The sequence below is a fragment of the Planococcus citri genome, chromosome 1 (genome assembly GCF_950023065.1).
Source record: "Planococcus citri chromosome 1, ihPlaCitr1.1, whole genome shotgun sequence".
Classification (NCBI taxonomy): domain Eukaryota; kingdom Metazoa; phylum Arthropoda; class Insecta; order Hemiptera; family Pseudococcidae; genus Planococcus; species Planococcus citri.
Window position 1 is genome coordinate 69,984,929 of NC_088677.1, and position 16,659 is coordinate 70,001,587.

General features: G+C 34.7%; 1 protein-coding gene across 5 annotated transcripts in view; it reads left to right on the forward strand.

The window, feature by feature from the left end:
- The window catches only part of Atg17 (autophagy-related 17), a 52,092-nt gene that overhangs the window by 31,145 nt on the left and 4,288 nt on the right, over nucleotides 1-16,659 (forward strand). For 4 of the 5 annotated variants that reach the window (XM_065351648.1, XM_065351814.1, XM_065351892.1 and 1 more), the window contains exons 4-17: nucleotides 5,031-5,198; nucleotides 9,002-9,128; nucleotides 9,301-9,505; nucleotides 9,618-9,788; nucleotides 12,351-12,535; nucleotides 12,618-12,804; nucleotides 12,894-13,073; nucleotides 13,172-13,477; nucleotides 13,998-14,192; nucleotides 14,285-14,566; nucleotides 14,652-14,819; nucleotides 14,886-15,025; nucleotides 15,118-15,240; nucleotides 15,330-15,426. In XM_065351648.1, the coding sequence (XP_065207720.1) occupies nucleotides 5,031-5,198; nucleotides 9,002-9,128; nucleotides 9,301-9,505; nucleotides 9,618-9,788; nucleotides 12,351-12,535; nucleotides 12,618-12,804; nucleotides 12,894-13,073; nucleotides 13,172-13,477; nucleotides 13,998-14,192; nucleotides 14,285-14,566; nucleotides 14,652-14,819; nucleotides 14,886-15,025; nucleotides 15,118-15,240; nucleotides 15,330-15,426 (2,534 nt within the window). The remainder of the gene's footprint in view (nucleotides 1-5,030; nucleotides 5,199-9,001; nucleotides 9,129-9,300; nucleotides 9,506-9,617; nucleotides 9,789-12,350; nucleotides 12,536-12,617; nucleotides 12,805-12,893; nucleotides 13,074-13,171; nucleotides 13,478-13,997; nucleotides 14,193-14,284; nucleotides 14,567-14,651; nucleotides 14,820-14,885; nucleotides 15,026-15,117; nucleotides 15,241-15,329; nucleotides 15,427-16,659) is intronic. The other variant, XM_065351732.1, reaches the window with a different exon arrangement.

The following is a 16,659-nucleotide window of genomic DNA, read 5'->3' on the forward strand; positions in this document are numbered from 1 at the left end:
AATGATCTAATTTCAAATTAGATTGCTGTGCAGTTTGTTGAATGTTGTGTCTTGAAACACGTAATTGAACATTTTCGCATTTAACTGATTGTGAGATGATTTTTTTTCTTTGGTAAGAAAATAGATAAAAAAAATGACGAATGTAAAAAGACAGAGGGTTAAAAGTTGTACAAAAAATGAAATGCCTGCAATTCCTCCAAAGAAAAAATGTCATAATTTTTAATTTCCTGCTCGTATAATCTAACATCTTTCATCTCAATTTCCCCTCGGTCCAGCTTCAAACTCGTACATTCTTGTATTTGTTTCTTTATATCAAGTTAAATATGTACTCTTTGAAGCGACCGACATTCATCCCCCCTTACTCCTTATCCACTTTCATCAAATAGAATAGCTTACTATAGATAGTCAAGTCGCAGTGTACACGGAAATCTTATTTTCTCGCCCCATTATCTTCGCTTTACTCTTTATTCTTTATCCTTTAAACATATTAAACGAAGCTTTGGAAAAAAGGATTTCGCCCCTCCCCCCACCACCACCCTGTGACTCCTTTTCGTTTTCTTTCTTTTTTCTGTTTGTGGTGATGAAGAAAATCTAGCTCGAGTGAGTTGACATTCGATGAAAATACGCGAAAGAAAGTGACTCTCTTTTGCCGGATGAATGACACGAGGACGATCTTCAATCTTCACCCTTCTTATCTTTTACTCTTTAGTGTGTCCTCTTATCTACTCCCCTCTTCGTGCGCCACCCTCGTAGCGTTCTAGATTTATTTATAAAACAACGGAGGTCGTAGCCACCCTATTTTATTTAGTACGATGAGTCGATGACTGTAGGGGTGCCGGGTGGTGATGACTGATAAGGTAGTTGGTCGTGTTGGGTATCGATTGATGGATATCGAAGGGCGCTAGTGTGATTTAGAGGGTACTTCGGTGATGTCTTTTCGTATTATTTATGATACGATGAAAGTCAGCTCGTGTGTGAGGTGTTTTTTGTTGTGGTCGATTAGGGTGGGAAATTTTGAATACCTGGGGGAATTTTCTCGCGGAGGGGCTGGAATTTCTTGGATTTTGTTTCAAATTTTGATTTTAATCTTTTTACGAGCAGTTAGAAATTAGTATTTCTGCATCATTTTGTTGATATTTTCTGATAATCTGATAGAATAGTGTGATTTTTAGATTGATGTATGTAGCTATTAGTGAATTAATAAATTTATCAAAATTAATTTTATTTTACCTTTTTCGAAGGATTAATGAGGAGGGGGGTATCTGAAATGGAAAATGTTTCTCTTTCGGGGTTTTGGAGTTTGCTTTTTTTTTATTGCAGTGTTTTATTTTTTTTGGTTTGGATTTTTCATCCGGCAAATTGAAAAGAAAATTTTAGAGTTTGAATTTCGAGGCACCTCAGGTCCTCAGTTTTCATGCACAAAAAGCAAAAAAATTGGTATTTTTTTTGTCTAAAATTGTTCAAAAGTCTTGCTTTTTGTCAAAAATTGCGAAAAATTTTAGCTTTTCAAAGAGTCTTGCTTTTGTAACTGAAATTGCCAAAAATCATTGAAAAATCTTGTTTTTTAACCAGAAAAATGCCAAAAAAATACAGTTTTCTATAGTCATAATTTCCCAAAATTGCTGTTTTTTACTAATGTAGTCAAATTCTTGCTTTTTAAAAACTTTCTGAAGATTTTCACTTTTTTCCTAAAAATTAGTTACCCTAAAGATCTTGATTTTCTGCCTAAAACTGCCTAAACGTATCATTTTTGGCCAAAAATTCCCCAAAAGTCCTGTTTTTTTGCTAAAATTGTCGGTCTTGTTTTTTTTTGCCAAAAATTTTCAAAAATACTCGTTTTTAACAAAATTTTTAAGAATTGTCAAAATAGTAATTTTTTTACAAAAAAATTCCCAAAAATTTCTCACATTTCTTCAAGAATTGTCTAAAAGTCTCACTTTTTTGCCAAAAATATTGACTGAATGTCTCGTTTTTTTTTTAACCTAAAAGTTTTGAAAGTACGTACGTACTACGTAGTAAGTTGAACTTCCAAAAATTTGAAACCATCCAGAACATTTTAATTTATTATGATTCTGTTATTTTGTTATTTTTTTCGTTGATTTTTTTTCTTCAATACTGAAAGGTTTTGCTCGCGTTTTGTCACTTTAAAGGTTTGGAAAATTGAGGAAAATGATCTGAAATTCCAAGAAAAATCAAGGAAAACCATTTCTTTGAAAGAAAAAACACCTTGGATAATATTTTATTTCAAATGTGGGGGGGGGTGAGGGGAGATGAGCTCAAATCAAGAACCCAAGTCAATTTTGAGTATTTGAAGTTCACCATTAAATTCAACACGAAATCTACATTCAGCGCCTCTTCCAAAAACATCTTTTTTTTTTCTAAATGGATAAAGTGCTGATTTTTCAAATTTTGGGGCATATTCGAACCCCAACCCCTACTTTCAATTCACTGTAATTGCCAAATGTCCTCACTGTATCATTCAGATTATCCATTTAAATTTTTTAGTCGAAAAAGTTTTCGAATCTGGTGAATTTTCGTTGTTTTTAAAAATGTTGGTGCCTGTAAATGCCTTCAAATGGTTGTCATGAGGTCTAACTCATTCTCTGTGTTTTGCCTTTTTTTGTATTTTTTGGTTTTTGGAGTTGAAGAAAGTCAGCAAAATGCTAAAATGTGCAAAAATTGAAATTGTAAAAAAAAATCTTCAAAATTTTCAGGGTTTTGAACTCCCTTTTCCCCTTCTTCTCACTTTTTTTCAAGATGAAATATGAATGTAGAAATAGAACTCACTTCAATTTTTTAGCTAGAAATATAATGGAAATGAAACTGTTCAGTTATTAGAGGCAAAACTAAGTCGAGTTTCTTAAATGAGAGCAATTGCTTCGTAAACACCCCACAGACGTTTGTGAATTGATTGATAAATTCAAATTGAGCTGAGAACCCAGAAAAGTCAAAAAAAGTCATTTCTATGAGAATCTATAGAAATTCTGTTTTTAGAAAAATTTGAGCCAAGTTGAAAATTCTGAGGTTTAGATAGTACATAGAAAATGATTAATTCAAATGAAAATTTTCCAGATTCCCAAGTGGATAGGGAAGGGGGGTTTGAAACAATCCGAGTATGCTGAAATGTACTTCACATTTTTTTCGGTTGTCTGGGTTGCCTTTTGGTTTTTTCAGGTAATGTATTAGGTATTTGAAGTTTTCCCGAATTTTTTGTATCAAAAACCGGTATTATGGTTTCAAAAATTCGTAGATTTGTCCGAAAAGGTCAAAGAAAAGGTATGAAATTCATTTTTTTTTCAATTCAGTCGACCCTAGACACGGTAGACACTTTGTTTTCATTCACTTATCGCAATCGCCAGTCTGGTTTTGTTATTTTGCCAAGCTATCAATTTCATTATCACTGTATGATTTTCAAGTGAAAAGGCGGCTCTTTCCTTAACGTTGTGTGCAGTGTTATTATTTGTTCGTTATCATTGTTTTTTTGTACATTGAAGTGATATTGATAAGCTACTAAAAAAAAGTTCGGCCACGTGTTTCATCGGCGCATATTTCAAATAACAATAATTGTGACAGGTAAAGCTCAGATTGTTGAGGAGTGAAGGGGGTTGATTTGGGAAACCCCTGCTGCTTGCTGGTCTTCGCTAAGTACGTATTTTTCTTTCACATGAGAATGCACAAAAGATCTAGTTTTTTCGTTATTTGTCGTTTTATTTTGTTTTGTTTTAAAGATCACGTCGAGACGTCGTCACGTTGCCTAATATACTTCTTTGTTGCGAACACGTGCACGAGATTTGACGTAATTTTAACCATGCAGTAGATACACAACGTTCGACGAAACTCGTTAGCGAGTACATTTAATAATTTATTTTTTCGCCGATTCATTAACACACGCTCTGCCTTCACTTCAAGTTGTGAATGTTGATAAGGCGTGAAAATGTCGTCGGTATAGGTACGAGGTTCGGCGGCGATTTTTATGATCGAAATCGACGCGATGGCTGAATTTAAATATAAATTGTATATACTTACTCGCGGTTCGCGGTGTTGTAGACCTTCGGATGGTATTGTCTTTTTTTATGCCGTCGATTACCTATCTGCCTCTACTCCTCGAACCCCTCTTGTTGGTGAACTCGTCGAGCTGTCACTTTGTTTACGTTTATCGTACCTATTGGTTTTAATACCAATACCAATGGGAATCAGAATGGCAAACCTACAATGGACAGGTGAAAGGTAGAGGCGAAGGGAGACTTTCGCTTTTGTAAATAAGGAAGCGGGTTTATTTGGGAATTTTCCGATATGACGTTAATCAATTAAACGATAAGCTCGTACATTGAGTCGGATTGTTGACGAAAAACTAACATAGCTGTAATTTCACGTTCGGTTTCTGGGATATTTTTAGACTCTAAGTTGGACGATTACCGAATGAATTTTTCTCTAGACGATTTTCACGCGTAGGTAGATTTTTCCTCGCCAAGATGCTCGTAAAAAGAAAGCATAATTATGATCTCTCAATATGTGCGAGATAATCGACTCGATCTGATTCTTTTCCAATATCTATATCAAATGGGGTACCCAGGTGCGTGAAATAGGCTCGTAAAATTTAAACAAATACTCCAATTTTATTAGCTATAGGTAGGCAGGTATAACGGTAAGCGGTTTTTTTTTTTTAGGCTCGTATAGAGTCATTAGAACATGATTAAATTGCGTTGTCAACGTACGCCGAATCGTTTGTTTTTTTCAAGGTTTTCGGCTCGGTTTTTTTTGTTTTGTACCTCTACCTATCGTGTTAGTGAATTGAAAATATCCTACATCGCGAGTTGTTTTAATTTTATTTATCTGGTTACCGAGTATACTGTACCTACTTGTACTCGAGTTATTATATTATTACGATTATTTCTTACGTACCTACCTATACATATACGTGTTGCCATATAATTATGTTCTGGTGTGCAGAACGATTTGTAACGCTGTCGTTGATGATTTTGTAATTCGAGTAGTCGATATTTAATTTGCTTGTATTGTTTATGTTACAGATAATGAACTCAATCAGCTCTTCGACAGTATTGAAAATTTATCAGCTCCGGTATCCCTTTATACCATCGAGAAAGGATCCCAGCTGGCGAAAAAATATGTCGAGCAGGCCACCGAGGCGAAGATGTTATGCGATAAAATCAACACCGATCAGTTATTGCAACATCAAGGTTTGTATATTTTTGCGACGATAATTGATTTTTAGGTACGATATGATGGGTAACGTGTGAGATGGAAGAGGTTAAATTCAAAAAATACCCTCGGAATTGGAGTCGATGCGAGGATTTACGTATCAAACGATACCTCACACGACCTACTTATTTTTGCTGCGATTGGCGTAGAAAATGGGCGATGAGTAAAATGGGCGGGGGGGGATATAGTTTAGTGATTTTGTCTTCCGAATGAAATGAATCCGACACGAATTATGATGAATTGATGAACGATCGATGGATGAAAAAACGCTCTAAAATTAAATTTATCTGATATTTTCCTATACATTTTTCCCGGGTAATAAATAGGGGGGGGGGGGAGGGGAGTAAGCTATCAAACATGATATTATGGGCATGATCGAAACTAACAAACATTTGACGAACTCATTACGTATTTTTTTTATGGCATTCTACATAACCGCATTCTATTACAACAGGAATGCAATTTCCTTGCGTTTCGGTGGGGGGGGGGTGGTGGTTGGTGAAATGTTTCTGTTGATTCGAAAACGATTGTAATGGAAACCAAACGGTTCTTCAAATTTTGTCTGGCAATGAAATGAAAACAGCCGAAGAGTATCTGCTCATAACGCGAAATTGAGGAGTTGTCATCCGCCCCCTCCCCTCCATCCTCAAATTTTAGTATTGATGCATTTATTTGAAAATATAGGTGTGACCTATCAAAATGGGTTAAAATTTCACACCGAATTCGAAAATAGTGTTCATGTGTTCATTTTCCCCTTCCTCTCCCTCCTGTTGAAATTTGCCTGCATAGTCGACTCCGAGTGAAGAAATTAATTTGACCTTGCATGTTTATGAAATTAATGTTGGGAAGTTATGTTTATTATGGAACTCGAATTGCTCATTTGTGTTATGTGTTTTTCATTCCGGTATGTCGTTATTTCAAAAAATTCATCTCCTCTCCTTCCAACCTCTCCTTTTGAGATACGTATACTGTGAGAATATTAATTTTAGAGTATTGATGTGACCTGTCAAAATGATTTAAAATTTCGCGCTGAGTTCAAAAATGTTGGTCTTTTTCACTTCTATTCATGCTGTGTTGTTTTTCTCTTTTGCTGCCTTATTTCTCCCTATCAAAAATTGTGGATGCAAAAAATTTAAAAAAAATGAAGAATTCTTCATCCCACCTAGTTGAAAATAATGAGTAATTTTCTGGAAAAGTAACGAAAAAACTTCATTATTTCAGATATGATTCGCTATCACTATAGGTACTTGTGAAATCGTGATGGTCTTTTTCTCAAAGTTGAAAGGTTCTTACTATGCAGCACGAAATGGTGAAAAAATTCGAAAGAATGGCATAGGTCCTGCCCACCCTTCTATAAGTAGAGCATTCCAGGAAACACGAACTACTTATCTTAATTTGGTGAAAAATTAAAAAATTGGCTTAAAAAATCAAATTTTGGACCGCCCCCCCCCCAGTTCCAAAATGATGGTTCCGAGAGTCCAAAATTTTTGTTGGAATTTTTTCTCATTCTAGTCGACGCGAAAAATGTGCAAATTTTTGATTTTCGATTTCAATACCAACTTAAATAAGAACTTTATTTGACAGGTTTCCCATAAATATTCTTATACATATGTATAAAAGAGGGCGTTGGGGTATCTGAATTTTGAAAAACTAAATTTTTGATCAATTGTTTTTTTGCACAACTTTTCAGGACGAACAAAAAAAGTTTCCCCTACAAAACAGCTCACTTATCGCTGAAATTAAGGGATGATAATATGAGCTAATGAATTTTTGAGGGTGCCTTGAAATTGCAATAAAATATCATTCCTTTCAGATTTTTCAATAATATAATTTCAAAGATGAGCAATTTCATAAAAATAACTTTTTTTTATTATCTTGAAAGGTTATTCAAGAACTCGCCTTCAAAATGTTACAAAATTCAATTTTGGAAAAATTTGAGGAACTTTGGTGAAACGATTCTATTTTTTTTTTTTTTTCAAAATTTACTAGTAATGCTTTCACTTTTAGGAATAGACAATTTAGAAAAGAATCTTTTTTGTTCGTCTGAAAAAGTCATGCCAGAAACTGCAGTAAAAATTTTCAAATTTTGCAAATGGACACTTTTCTCCTGTCCCCGTCGTCTGATCATCTAAACGAGATTCAATGATCAAAATTGAAAATTTTCTGGAAAAATGCTGTAAAATGATGTCTGAAGACTGTGACGTAATGTAAATTTCCGGCCTGATACTTGGCACCCTCCCCCTTCGCTTCCCTTCCTTTCCCAATCGTCATTTTAATGATCTGAATGGGGTTCAAAAATTGAAATTTCTGTTTTTGATAATCTGATTGTGAGGTGAAAGAATCTGTGAAATGATGTCTGAAAAAAACTATGATAGTAATGTTAATGTAATTTTCGGTCAGGTCTAGAGACTTTGGCACCCTCCCCTTCCTCTTCCTAACTGTGATCTATTCATCTGAATAGGGTTCAAAATTGAAAATACTCGTATCTACTGTTAGAAATTTTCAGAGGGGAATAAAATCTGTAAAATGATGTCTAAAAATTGTGATTGAAATTTCTAGTTTGAGACTTTTGCCCCCTCCTCATACCCATAATCATCGTCTAATCTCCTGAATGAGGTTAAAAATGGGGAATTCTATTTTTGATAATTTCAAAGAAATGAAAATATGGTGACTTGAAACAGTTACTTCTTTCTCATTCTACTTAATTGGATTTATTTTGAACTTTTTTTTTTGATTTTTTGGAATTTTTCGGAAATTTGAAAAAATTCTTGAAAAGATTGAAAATGGTTCTAAAAGTACATGAGATAACTAATTTAGATTTTAAAGTTTTATTTCAAATTTTCTCCAGGAATTCCGCCTATTACCAAACGTCGCCATAATAATTTTTGGGTGTGGAGGGGAGGTAAAATTTGGTTTTAAAAATTACTCATAAAATTGGAATTTGCGGAAAAGGTAACTTTTTGGGTTGGGCAAGTTGGAATTTATAGAAATTAATTCTCATATTTCCACATCTTCGATATAATCAGTGCTTATTTCAAAAATTTATGGAGAAAACTTGAATCTTATCGTTAGAGACTTCAAATTTTCGGAAACCTATTCCTTCTCCTCTTACCCTTGAAAAAAATGAACCTCAAGAAAAGACTCACGAAAACGTGCCGATTTCTACGTATCGTGAGTCGTTGACATTTTTCATTTCAGAAAAATATAACGCAAGCTCTTTTCTTTTTCCTCCGTATGAATAATTTTTCCCAGAAACGTGCAATATTATACATCACTTCGTTGTTTTTTTTTACGTTTCAATATTTTCCGAACACAGAGTCCTCAATTCGGCGATTATTTTCGCGATATTGACGTAATTTTTGTCGTGTTTCCGCGTATCTGACCCAAATTTACGAGACGTCTACGACGTAAATTTTATTGGGATTAAATTTTTATAATGAGCGATTTTTTTTCTCTCGTTTTTTTCATTGAAACATTGATACTTGCTCGACTGCTCGTTGATAAGAGGTGTAAAAATATTGATGAATTCGATATCGTTTGCGAGAAGATGAATTACTTACGTGATTGTTTTATTATACGAGAAGGGTGTGAGAGAGATTGAATGAAGATGAAAATTGTAGTGAATTATTACGTTTTTTAAAATTTATGTAGGTCGTAGTTTGTTTATAGTACTCGATAAGGAAGAGTAAAATATGATGCATTTGTATGTACTACAATGTTCTTTACGTTAGATATTAAAAATATTATCATCGTTAAATGAAATTTAATTAAATTTTTGCAGGTTTCTCGGCGGCTTTGGCAAATTTGGACGATGTATTACGCACATTCGAAGGGCAACTGGCGGCTTTCGACTCCTCGTACAATAAATACCTGGAAACTAGAGCAAAAAATATAGATCTGATTGACAGGTATGGGTTATTTATGTACCTACTTACCTGCTACGGTCTACGGTTCATTCATCCAAATGAGCACCGGTCTATTCGACGTGTATATGTAATGATACCTGCACCGGTGCAAAAAAAATGAAATGCGATTACGTAAGATTTTTAACGTAACTTGTCGCACTGCTGTTGCTTCTAGGTTCTCGGAAGATCTAGCCTTGTTATCAAAAATACCAATTTTACCAGCCCTACTCGATGGCAACGAAGAAGAACGTGCCAGAATGGAGACATGTTGCGATAAGTCCAAAACCAACGATGTCTCTTTACTGGAATGGATCTCGGCCAAAGACCCCGAGCAAAGTTTGGAGAATACGGTCGAGATGAGTAGAGCTGCATTGGCAAGGGTAGGTGATCTTATAGATTACAATAATGATCGAGATACGATTCGTATTCGTATAAATCTTGATCTTCTCAATTACGATCTGTGTGCTGATTTTCGATGATTTTTTTTTTTAGTACGACGAACACGCTTTGGTCTCGTTGAAAGATGACATCAATACGTTAATTAGCGCCGACGAATTATCCAGCGTACGTAACGTCAGCGAAATAGTCGAAAAATTAATGAACCTGCAACAGATTTGCCAGCGTATTAAAGACTTGTTCAACGATCAGATGAGTAAATCAGATGTAAGTTGCGTTTCTCTTGGATTTCTTTCTTCTTCGTGGGTACCTTATCGTATCGTAATCGTATCGTATATCTATCGACAGCACAGGCACAGGGTCTCGGTCAAAGAACACCGCTGACTCCGTAGTCTGTACGAGAGAAGTACATGGTTGTCGTTGTTGTGTGCCTTTAGTAGGTATATTATTGTATAATTGACTTGACAAGGGTCATAGGTGTCACCCGTAGATTTTCGCGACGGGTTGCGTATTCTGTGGTGTGGTATTTTAGCTCGTTTGCGTAAAAACTTGAACTTCGAATTGCAGTTACATTGTTGCCAAGTGTGAGAGTCGAGTTTTTTTTTTACGTAGGCGAATAATGTTGAAAAGCTATTACGCTATCAGCTTGGGACTGTGATATGAGAATTCGTTCGAGTTGATTTTTTCTACTTATATTTTTAATTGTTGGAGAATATTTTTGAGCCTCCTGCAGGAAGATATTTCGACTCAATCGTGGTTATTTTTTGATAAAATTAGTTGAAATTTGACGTTTGAGCGAATACTCTCATTTTCAATCTATGTAAATACGATCAAATTTTTTGCATTTTTTCCCACTGTGTTGAACTTTAAAATCTATTTACGTATTTTGAAATTTCAAAAATAATACCCACACGATCCATTGCTTATAAGCTGGCAGAAAATGTGTTTTTCGTTTACTTTTCAAAGTATTTATCGTCTTCTTGCCAATTTTTAGCATTTTTTGATTTTCGGTATGTATAAGTACTTGAATGGTCGACAAATTATCAGGAGATGGGAGGAGAGGGATATTGAATTTTACTTCTAAAACTACGAGTAAAAATCCAATTTTGAAAAAAATGCTTGTTGGTTGTTAAAAGAATGGGGATTGAAAAGATATTCGAACTCAAAAACAATGTTGGTGGTGATTTTTCAACTTCATTCCCTTTTATGATGAAGAGTTGATTTTTTTTCAATTTTTAAGTGTTTTTCTTGAGTAAAAAAAGGGAATACCCGTATCAATGATTGAAGTTTCTATTGCATTTTCGAAAATTTTTGAATGTAATTTCACCCCCCCCCCCTTTCCTTAAAAATCAGTTCGTTTAAACATAATTTTTTGACCCATGGAATTACTCATCACGATTTTTGAACTGAATTTTATAAGTTTCACCCTCCCCCCTCCTCCTCACCTCCGGTTGATGGTATTGAAGGTCAAAAATTTTAAAATCAACTCCATTATTTGAACAGGATCGTTCACAAAATCCGTTTTTGGTCTCTGAATAATACTCATTTCTTTATCGATCTTAGAAACTTTCAGAAAACTTTCCTTTGATTTTCCTTTTCTTTCGGAACTTGGAACTTTCGAGTAGGAATGATTATGACTTATGACATAAAATTAACACGTGTCAAATTTTCAAAAAGAGCCTGAAGGATTATAAAAAATCATTTAAAAAAATTAAATCAGGAATTAGACTATCAGGCTCCTCTTCATGAAAAAATTGAAATAAAAGTGGTACATTCAGTTCTCAAGTGAGTCAATTTTTCAGGAGAGAGCTTTTTATTTTTAGAAATCACTTTTTCACCCAGAATTGCTAAAAGCATTCATTTTTTTGTTAAAAATTGTCAAATATGTACTTCTGTTTTTTTTCCAAAAATTGTTGAAAAGTTTTGCCTTTTTACTAAAATGTTTAATTCAAAATTTCCATTTCTACCAAAAGTTTCTGAAAATCTCGTCTTCGCTCAAAATCGCGCCTGAAAGTCAATTTTTTTGTGAAAAATTCCTCTAAAATTGTCGCTCTTTTATTTGAAATTTCCAAAAAAATTCATCCCACCCTCTCCAGTCGCTCAAAATGTTTTCTAAAAATTATTCTTGCGTTTTGCCAAAATTGTGAATAAATTCCATTTTTTCACCTAAAATTGCTAAAAACTTACTTTTTTACAGAAAATTTACAGTAGCCTCATTTTTTTGTGTAGGAGTTTCGCATTTTGCCAAAAATTGAGAATTTTCCCAGTCTTTATTTTGGTCTAAAATTTTGATTTGTCTTCCAAAATTTGCTCTGAAATTAAGTTTTGCTTTTTTGCCAGAAACTGCCAAAAAGTCATGCCTTTTGCTAAAATTGTCATAGTCTTGTTTTCCTCTAAAAATAGCAAAATGTTTCGCCTTCTGTCAAAATTTGTAAAAAGCCACCGTTTTCGTCAAATGTTTTCAAAAGTGTTCCTTTTACCCCAAAACTTTCCAAATTCTCGCTTTTTTGCCAAAAATTCTCCTTTTTTCGCAAAAATTTTTAATTGTTTTGAAGTCTTTGTTTCTTTTTTTCAAAAATTTTCCAAAAATCTCGCTTATTTACCAAAAAGTTGCCAAATTGATAGTCTAATTTTTTTTACTAAAAAATTCCAAAAGCCCTACCTGCTGCTGAAATATTGTAAAATATAGTAGTCTCAATCAAGTTTCATTTTCAGATTTTAATTAAAATGTTTTTTTTTTTTGTAATTTTTTTTCCAATTTTCAATTAAAATTTTCCTGTTTTTTTTCCTATGATATTTTAACAAAATTTCTTAATTATCTGTTCGCAGGGCATACAACATAACCATAGACGTATTTCGGATTTGAGAGATGATTCGATACTGCCAGATTTGATAGCGGCGCATCGAGACACGCTGCGTGCGATGAAGGCGAACCATACCAATGTACGGAATTGTAGATTTATGTGTCTGCAAACTAAAAAGGAACTCTGTGATATTATCCATAAGAAATTGAAGTAAGTTTTTGAAGTACATTGCTTCTATACATTGTAGAATTTGGATTGCTAATCTATGTGCTCTCTGTATCGCTCCTTTCAGGGCTGTGATGACTATTCAAGAACGAGCTGCTGAAATACGCTCAATGTTATTACTACATGGTGCGAATATGAAACGCGTTCGTCAATATGTCGAAGTGGTGCAACAGTTACATTCGACGCCTAAAAATTATTTCTCGGCTGTGTCCGAAGTTGTCAGACGTCGATCGTATTCTCAGGCTTTTTTAATGGTTCGTATAATGCGTTTACAAGAGTGATCAGAAAAATGCAGCCTGCGATGCCAGAAATTCATTTTATTCATTGACGATTACTTTTACAGTGGGCAAGCGACCTGGCTTGTAAAATATTCACTATTTATAGCGAAGAAACCGAACGGAGGAAAAAATTCATGGCTCAGTTCGAAGGCCATTTTCTAGAATGCCTGTTCCCCGGATTGAAAGACATGCCGTCGAATTTTGCCACCCAGTCGCCTCCTATATTCGATAATAATTTACCAGCGGTAAGAATCCATCTCCTAAAAAATTTCTCGGTTCGTTTTGTCATTATTATGGACGAAATTAACAACCTGTTGTATTTTTTGTTTGTTTTACTCCGCAGCTTTGCGAAGATGACCTGAAACAGTTATGTCAACATTTACCAGACCTAGAAGAATGCGTTCAATTACCGGACGTCGACTCCATTCGTAATTTCTTCCTGTCCAAGTCTTTAACGTTGAGCGAAATCGAAGACGAGGGCGCACCCAAACAGAAAACCAACGATGACGATCGATTAGCTGTTGTTATGTCTTCGTCGTCGAACGCGTCCAAAACTCAAGATTTAGTGGTGGCTATGTCGTACGAAGACAGCAGCACCAGAGAGAAAAAAGATGATCTGGAGAAGGAGTCGGATCGAGTTAAACACGAGGTTCGTGAATTTATTTTTTTCAACGTACGAGGGAGACCTCTCTCGATCACCTGGTCATCGAATTTGCTAATTTTTCTGTCGGAAGTTGAGGATCTGCTGAGCTGATCCCCCCAAAAATATTTTTTGACATTTTATACTTACTAAGTTTTTTGAAAAATTGGAGCCTCCCAAAACTACTATTTTCCTTCTTTGATTCAAAATTGGGTCTCTAAATGTGGATCAAAAATGGGATTTTCCGTCATAATACGACAGCCAAATAGATTTTTTTTGCAATTCATGCAATTTTTGGAAAATTCAGCCCCTCTCTCGTACATATGACCCGTAATGTTCCATTTGGTAAGCACAATTCTTTTTGGGAAACTACCCCATGAGCCTTATGCTTTGGTTTAAAAAAAAAAAAAAAAAATTGAGCAAATTTCATGACTTGAATGACTGAGAGATGCCCTTGTTGATAATTTTTTTGAATTTACTCGTACGTTACATCAATGACAAAAATATCTACAATGTATTATTTTTACAGAACGACATGAAAACCATGAGAGACGGTATGGCCGTTTTAGGAACCGTCGCTCACAACACAGTGATCTCATTACGAAATGACTTGTCCGCTTTACGAAGCTGGGTTTATTCTCACCAGTCCGAAATCATCGCCGTTATGCAAAAACTATATAGCGAATCACAACAACAACAGAGTCACATACACACGCTTCTACAAGTTCGTACCGCTCGTATTTTTACCCTTCTTTGACTGAATAGAATCCCTCGAACATCCATTTTAACTCACTATATTGTTTTCTTCGTGAGCAGAAATTACACCAGAAAGACGACAAGATAAAATCGCTCTATTTCAAAATATCCACCATCGAAACAGAAAAAATGGACGAAGAAAGCGAAGAAGAAAAGTTCGAGAAACGAGTCAACGAAGTAGTCGCTCAGCAGAAAGCGCAAATCATCAAAGAAATTACCGAAGAACTGACCATCAAACATAAAAAAGAAATGGAAGCTTTACGTCAACGTTTCAAACTAATGACTTGTACGAACATGGAGCGCAGCCCAAGTGACACGAGTTTGGAGAAAATCGAGGTACGGGTAAGAAAGATTCATTTTTTCAATGGAATTATGGTCCTGTGCATTTTCGAGGTTTGATTTCTTAATCGTTGTGAATTGTTCTTAGCGTGGCGATATCATCGAATATGGCGCACACGAAGCTGCAATTAGTCAACTTAAACAAGATATGCAACAGCAATTGAATCAAGCCATTGCCAACGAGAGATACGCTTATGAATCGAAACTCGAAGAAGAAATGCGTCAAATTAACTCGCAATTTAAAACGGAGAAAGAGGTAGTTGTCTACTCTACTGGTCTGCTTGGATAAGTTGGCGATTTTTAATTGATCTTGATTTTGTAGTCTTTGGAAGAATCGATCCGCAGACCATTGGTGGAAGAATTCGATAAACAGCTGGATATGATGAAAGTTAGAGAAACATCTTTGTTATCCGAGTTGCAGCGTCATAAAGAAACCATCCATACGTTGACTGGTCATGAAGGGTGAGTGGACATGTTGATTCTTAATTAGTTTCATTCTACGCTTCCTTTTGAAGTAATGGCTTTTTAATTTCGAATTTCGTTTCTTTTTGCAGAGGTAGCTATTCGTTGATAAACCGCATTGAAGAACTGGAAAGAGAGAAAACTCGTTTAGAAACTGAATTGATCAAAGAACGAACCTCCAAGTATTCATTCGGCTCTCAAACATCGTTCAACACGTTCGTACTTGATTGAATTTTCATGTTGCCAATTGATACAATATCAATGATGACTGCAGATGATTTATTGGGTATGTCTTTTTGTGCAGAGATTCGTGCAGTTCGACCAGTCTAACCAGCACTAGTAGCAGTCCTGATATGCAACAGGGAAGAACCAGGTTCAAGGAAAGGATTGCTTATAAAAAGGCAAGTTATTTTCCATTACTTATTCTAAATTGTGTTCTTTTTCTCTTTTTTGGTGAATTTGGTTTTGGTTTATTTGTAGCCATAATTTTTCTGTCTTATGGTTTTTGGTCAGCATTTTCAAAGTGTACAAAGGCTTTTCCAATTGTTGAAAATTGAGCTTTTTAATGTAAATCCGCAATTGCAAAATGATGTAGATAAGCTCATAATGCCCCATTTGAAAAAAAAAAACGTGTGGGTCCTGCTACCAAAATCATGATGGGACCACAACATTTTGTTGCGCAAAATTGAAAAAAATGAATGAATCAATGTTTCCAATACCAATTATTGAAAATTGGTCAATGAAAAAAAATTCTTCTATAGCATGGCTGTAGAAGAGAAAACTCATGATGCAATTTTAATATCATTTCTGTGTATGTGTGTCTCATTTACAATTCCACTTAAAATATGCGCTATGAACAAAATGGCTCAAGTGGTCCATTTTACTACCCTTCTTTTTAATGTCTCATTTTCATTCATTCTGCTCAGAATGTATGTCTGAGGCTGATGAAAACAAATCATGGGTGGTATCCAACCACCAAAAAAATGATGTCCCTGTATAAATGGCATGGAATTCATCACATTTTCTCCAAAGGTAGCTCTAATGTATTTTCTATGCTGATGAGTCATTTTACATACTATACAGGTCCATTTCCCTACCTTTTATTCCATATTATTATTCATTATTGCATTCTACAAATTCCTAATCTTAGTGATCACTCTCAACTATAAAATGTTTGTGATGGATTACTAGCAGAGGTGTCTATTTTCATACAAAATCATATCATCTTTGCTATAATACATCGAGTGTAGATCATTCAATACAATTTCAATGCTTACAAATGGATCTGAAATCAGTGAAATCCATCATAAAACCTTTAGATTTAAGTAATTAATTAATGACACATAATTATGTAGATAACCATGTAATTGGTTAGAGACATATTAAATGAACGCAAAAAAAAATCTCCTGTAAACTTAAGTGCAAACATATGTTAATTTTGACAGAATGCAAACATTCTTCTGTATCTTAATCTTAAAATTGCACTTTTATGGTTGAACAGTTTTCTGAAGATGTCAATTTTCTCTCTATTTAGTATTTATATTTTGGTTGCATAATACAATTATAACTAGGCACCAATGTTACATCCAGCAATTAAATTGGCCTTTTCAATTTGAGGTAGCTCAGCCATTTCA